The 2,766-nt window shown below is 58.2% G+C and overlaps 1 protein-coding gene across 1 annotated transcript in view; it reads right to left on the bottom strand.

Moving 5' to 3' along the window:
* Positions 1-2,766, bottom strand: part of ADGRD1 (adhesion G protein-coupled receptor D1) — a 98,386-nt gene that overhangs the window by 57,394 nt on the left and 38,226 nt on the right. Inside the window, exons 9-10 of the mRNA XM_007955050.1 lie at positions 2,258-2,375; positions 236-346 (exon numbers count right to left, since the gene is read on the bottom strand). Coding sequence (XP_007953241.1) covers positions 236-346; positions 2,258-2,375 — 229 coding nt within the window. The remainder of the gene's footprint in view (positions 1-235; positions 347-2,257; positions 2,376-2,766) is intronic.

Below are 2,766 nucleotides of genomic sequence, written 5' to 3'. Positions count from 1 at the left end.
CAAGGAACTGCACAGACTGGAGGGACAAGGGACCCTTATGGTGGACCAGAATCCCCTAGGAAGTGTGTTACATCCAGAGTCCTAGTCCCCACCCCGAATTCTGGTTCAGGAGGCCTAGCTGGGCCCCGGCCCTGTTTGCAAGCATGAAGGGGATGCACTTGAGACACTCCCACAGCCTGGGGTCCTGGGGTATGGGCGGGGTGGGTCAGCCCTTCTGGAAGCTTCCGCTGCTCACCTTGGCTGTGGAAGGCCTCATGCGGGATCTGGATGTAGCTGTGCCCCTGGGCCAGGAAGCGGTAGTGGGAGGTGTTCGTGGTCGTGGGGAGGACTTTCCCCACCGAGTACTCTGTGGGAGGAAGGAGAAGGCTGGTCTGAGTGCCACCGTTGGGAGGGATGCTGGCTGGGAGCCCCTCTGCTCGTCTCCCTCCTGGAGCAGGCACCTGGACATCACAGCCACCTCAGACAGGGACAAGCCCAGGACAAGGGGTCCAGGAACCCCTGGACTAGGCTGTAAGCCCACAGGAAGTCCTGGACTAGGCTATAAGCCCACAGCCCACACCAGGGGCCCTCAGCCCAGAGGCCCCCACCTTGCTCATCAGGCAGTCACACTGTCACTCGGGGCTCCCGGGCCCCTGGGCTTCGGACACTGGCCAAGAACTGGACTCCCTGGAGCAATGTCAGGGGACGCAGGGCACTGACACTCACTTCCGGGGTCAGCCAAGCTGTTTCCCCAGCTTGCTCCACACCAACAGCACTGGCTCTTCCCCACTTTGTACACAAAGGCTTTTAGCCATAGCCACTTGGCTCCCTGGGCAGCACCAACGGTGAACTAAACACTTGGCTGCTGCCTCAGAGGCTGGAGGCTCAAGTCCCCCCAGAGCCTCCTTGGGAAAAAGGCCTAGAAATCCACTTTCGAGACAGTCAGGCTTTGAAAGAGCTCGGAGCCGCTCGAAGCGGGCGGCCCGCCTGGCGCTGCACAGAGGCCGTGGGGAGCACGGAGCCAGCTCGAAGTGGGCACCCCCTTCTGAACTGGGACGACCATCCGCGGCCCACACGTGGTTTCCGAGTAACCCCGAAATGCTTGTGTGGCCCACAGGCACCTGCCTGGTCTCATCGCATTCTCCCCTAGAATGCACCTTCTTTATGGGATTTTGTGGCAAAATACAGACGGCACCAAGGCTGCTGTTTTCGCCGTTTGCAGGTGTGCGATTCCGACTAATCACACACCACTTTCAAAAGTTTTCGGTCACCCTTAGCAGGAGCTCAGTGTCCCTAAGCAACACCTCCCGCGGCCCTCCCTCCTCCAGCCCTTCTAAAAACCAAACTCCCTGCCATGGACTCAATTCTGACTCATAGTGACCCTCACTGGGTCTCCAAGACTGTAAATTTTTATGGAAGCAGATGGCTTCATCTTTCTTCCACAGAGAAGCTGGTGGGTTTGAACCACCAGCCTTTCAGTTAGCAGCCAAATGCCTTAACCACTACACAACCGGAGTTCCTCCTCCCGTCCCCTAGTCCGCACTAGTAAACCTGTGCCTCCAAACCCTTGCCTAGTCTAGATATCTTGCAGAAGTGGGGTCAAAGAGTCTCCGTGCTTCTGTGACGGGCTGACTTCACTCAGCATTGTGTTTTCGGGGTTCCCCTGTGCAGTGGTGTGCCTCAGGAACTCATCACTCTCTGGCTGAGTAGTCCTTCATGGTCTGTGTGGACCACACTGTGTGGACCCGTCACCTGCTCACCGGATGGGTTTAGGGGAGGGAGGGTGAAAGACCCCTCTGGTAGCCCTGTGGCGTGTATGGGGAGTCCAGGGCTCTCTCTGGCTGAGCAGTCCTCCACTGTGTGTGCACAGTAAACCCCACTACACGTAGCCATCTTCTGGGTTCTGTCCCAGAATATAACACCCGTAGTTTAGGAAGACGGACAGAGACACTAAACCCGTGAGCACGTCTGTGTATATGAGGAAGAGGAAGAGGTTGCATGGAAGTGGGGTTGACTGGTGCCCCACGGTCTATGTGACTCCCACCCACAACCAAGGCCCCCATGGGCTGTGTGACCCCTACCTCCACCCATGTCCTTGTGGTCTATGGACCCTCACTGACACCCATGGTCAGTGCAACCCCTGCTGACACTTCCGTGATCTGTGCAACACCCCACCAACGTCCCCATGATCTGTCCAACACCCCACCAATGCCCCCGTGACCTGTCCTAGCCCTGCCAATGCCCCCGTGGTTTGTGCACCTCCCACTGACACCCCTACCTGCCATGGAGGAGGAGCCAACAATGGAGACCTGGGGCTCACAGGCATGCAGGTTGGCAGCTACGTGCCTCATCACCGTGTCAATGGTCTCGATCAGGCCCAGCACCACCGTCTGGTCCTGGGAGCAAACAGACATGGTGCACTGTGAGAAGCGGCCTCGCCCAGGAATGGCACAAGCCAGCTCCCCCCACCCACCTGCCAGCCAACCCTCCTCCCAACGTAAAAACAGCTGCCCACTGAGAGTCAGGAATAGCCCCGTTCTCTCATGACAGGAGCTGGACCAGGGTTTAGCTGGATGGACTTGTTAAAACCTCAAATGGAGTGAGACTACAACACCAGGGTCCATTCTTGGACGACCCAACAAGGAGGTCATGATGTCACCACCAAACCCAGCTCAGCAGTGACCACACAGGAGAGTATGGGCACCTGGGCTGCCCAGCCACCAGGTGTCCAGCAGTAGGCTCTCAATGCTTAGACCCAGGCCCGGGCCACACTCAGAGCCCTGGTCC

Source organism: Orycteropus afer, unplaced genomic scaffold, assembly GCF_000298275.1.
Source record: "Orycteropus afer afer isolate SDZICR_OR568_19922 unplaced genomic scaffold, OryAfe1.0 scaffold00489, whole genome shotgun sequence".
Lineage (NCBI taxonomy): Eukaryota > Metazoa > Chordata > Mammalia > Tubulidentata > Orycteropodidae > Orycteropus > Orycteropus afer.
This window is presented reverse-complemented; position numbering and strand designations above follow the sequence as displayed.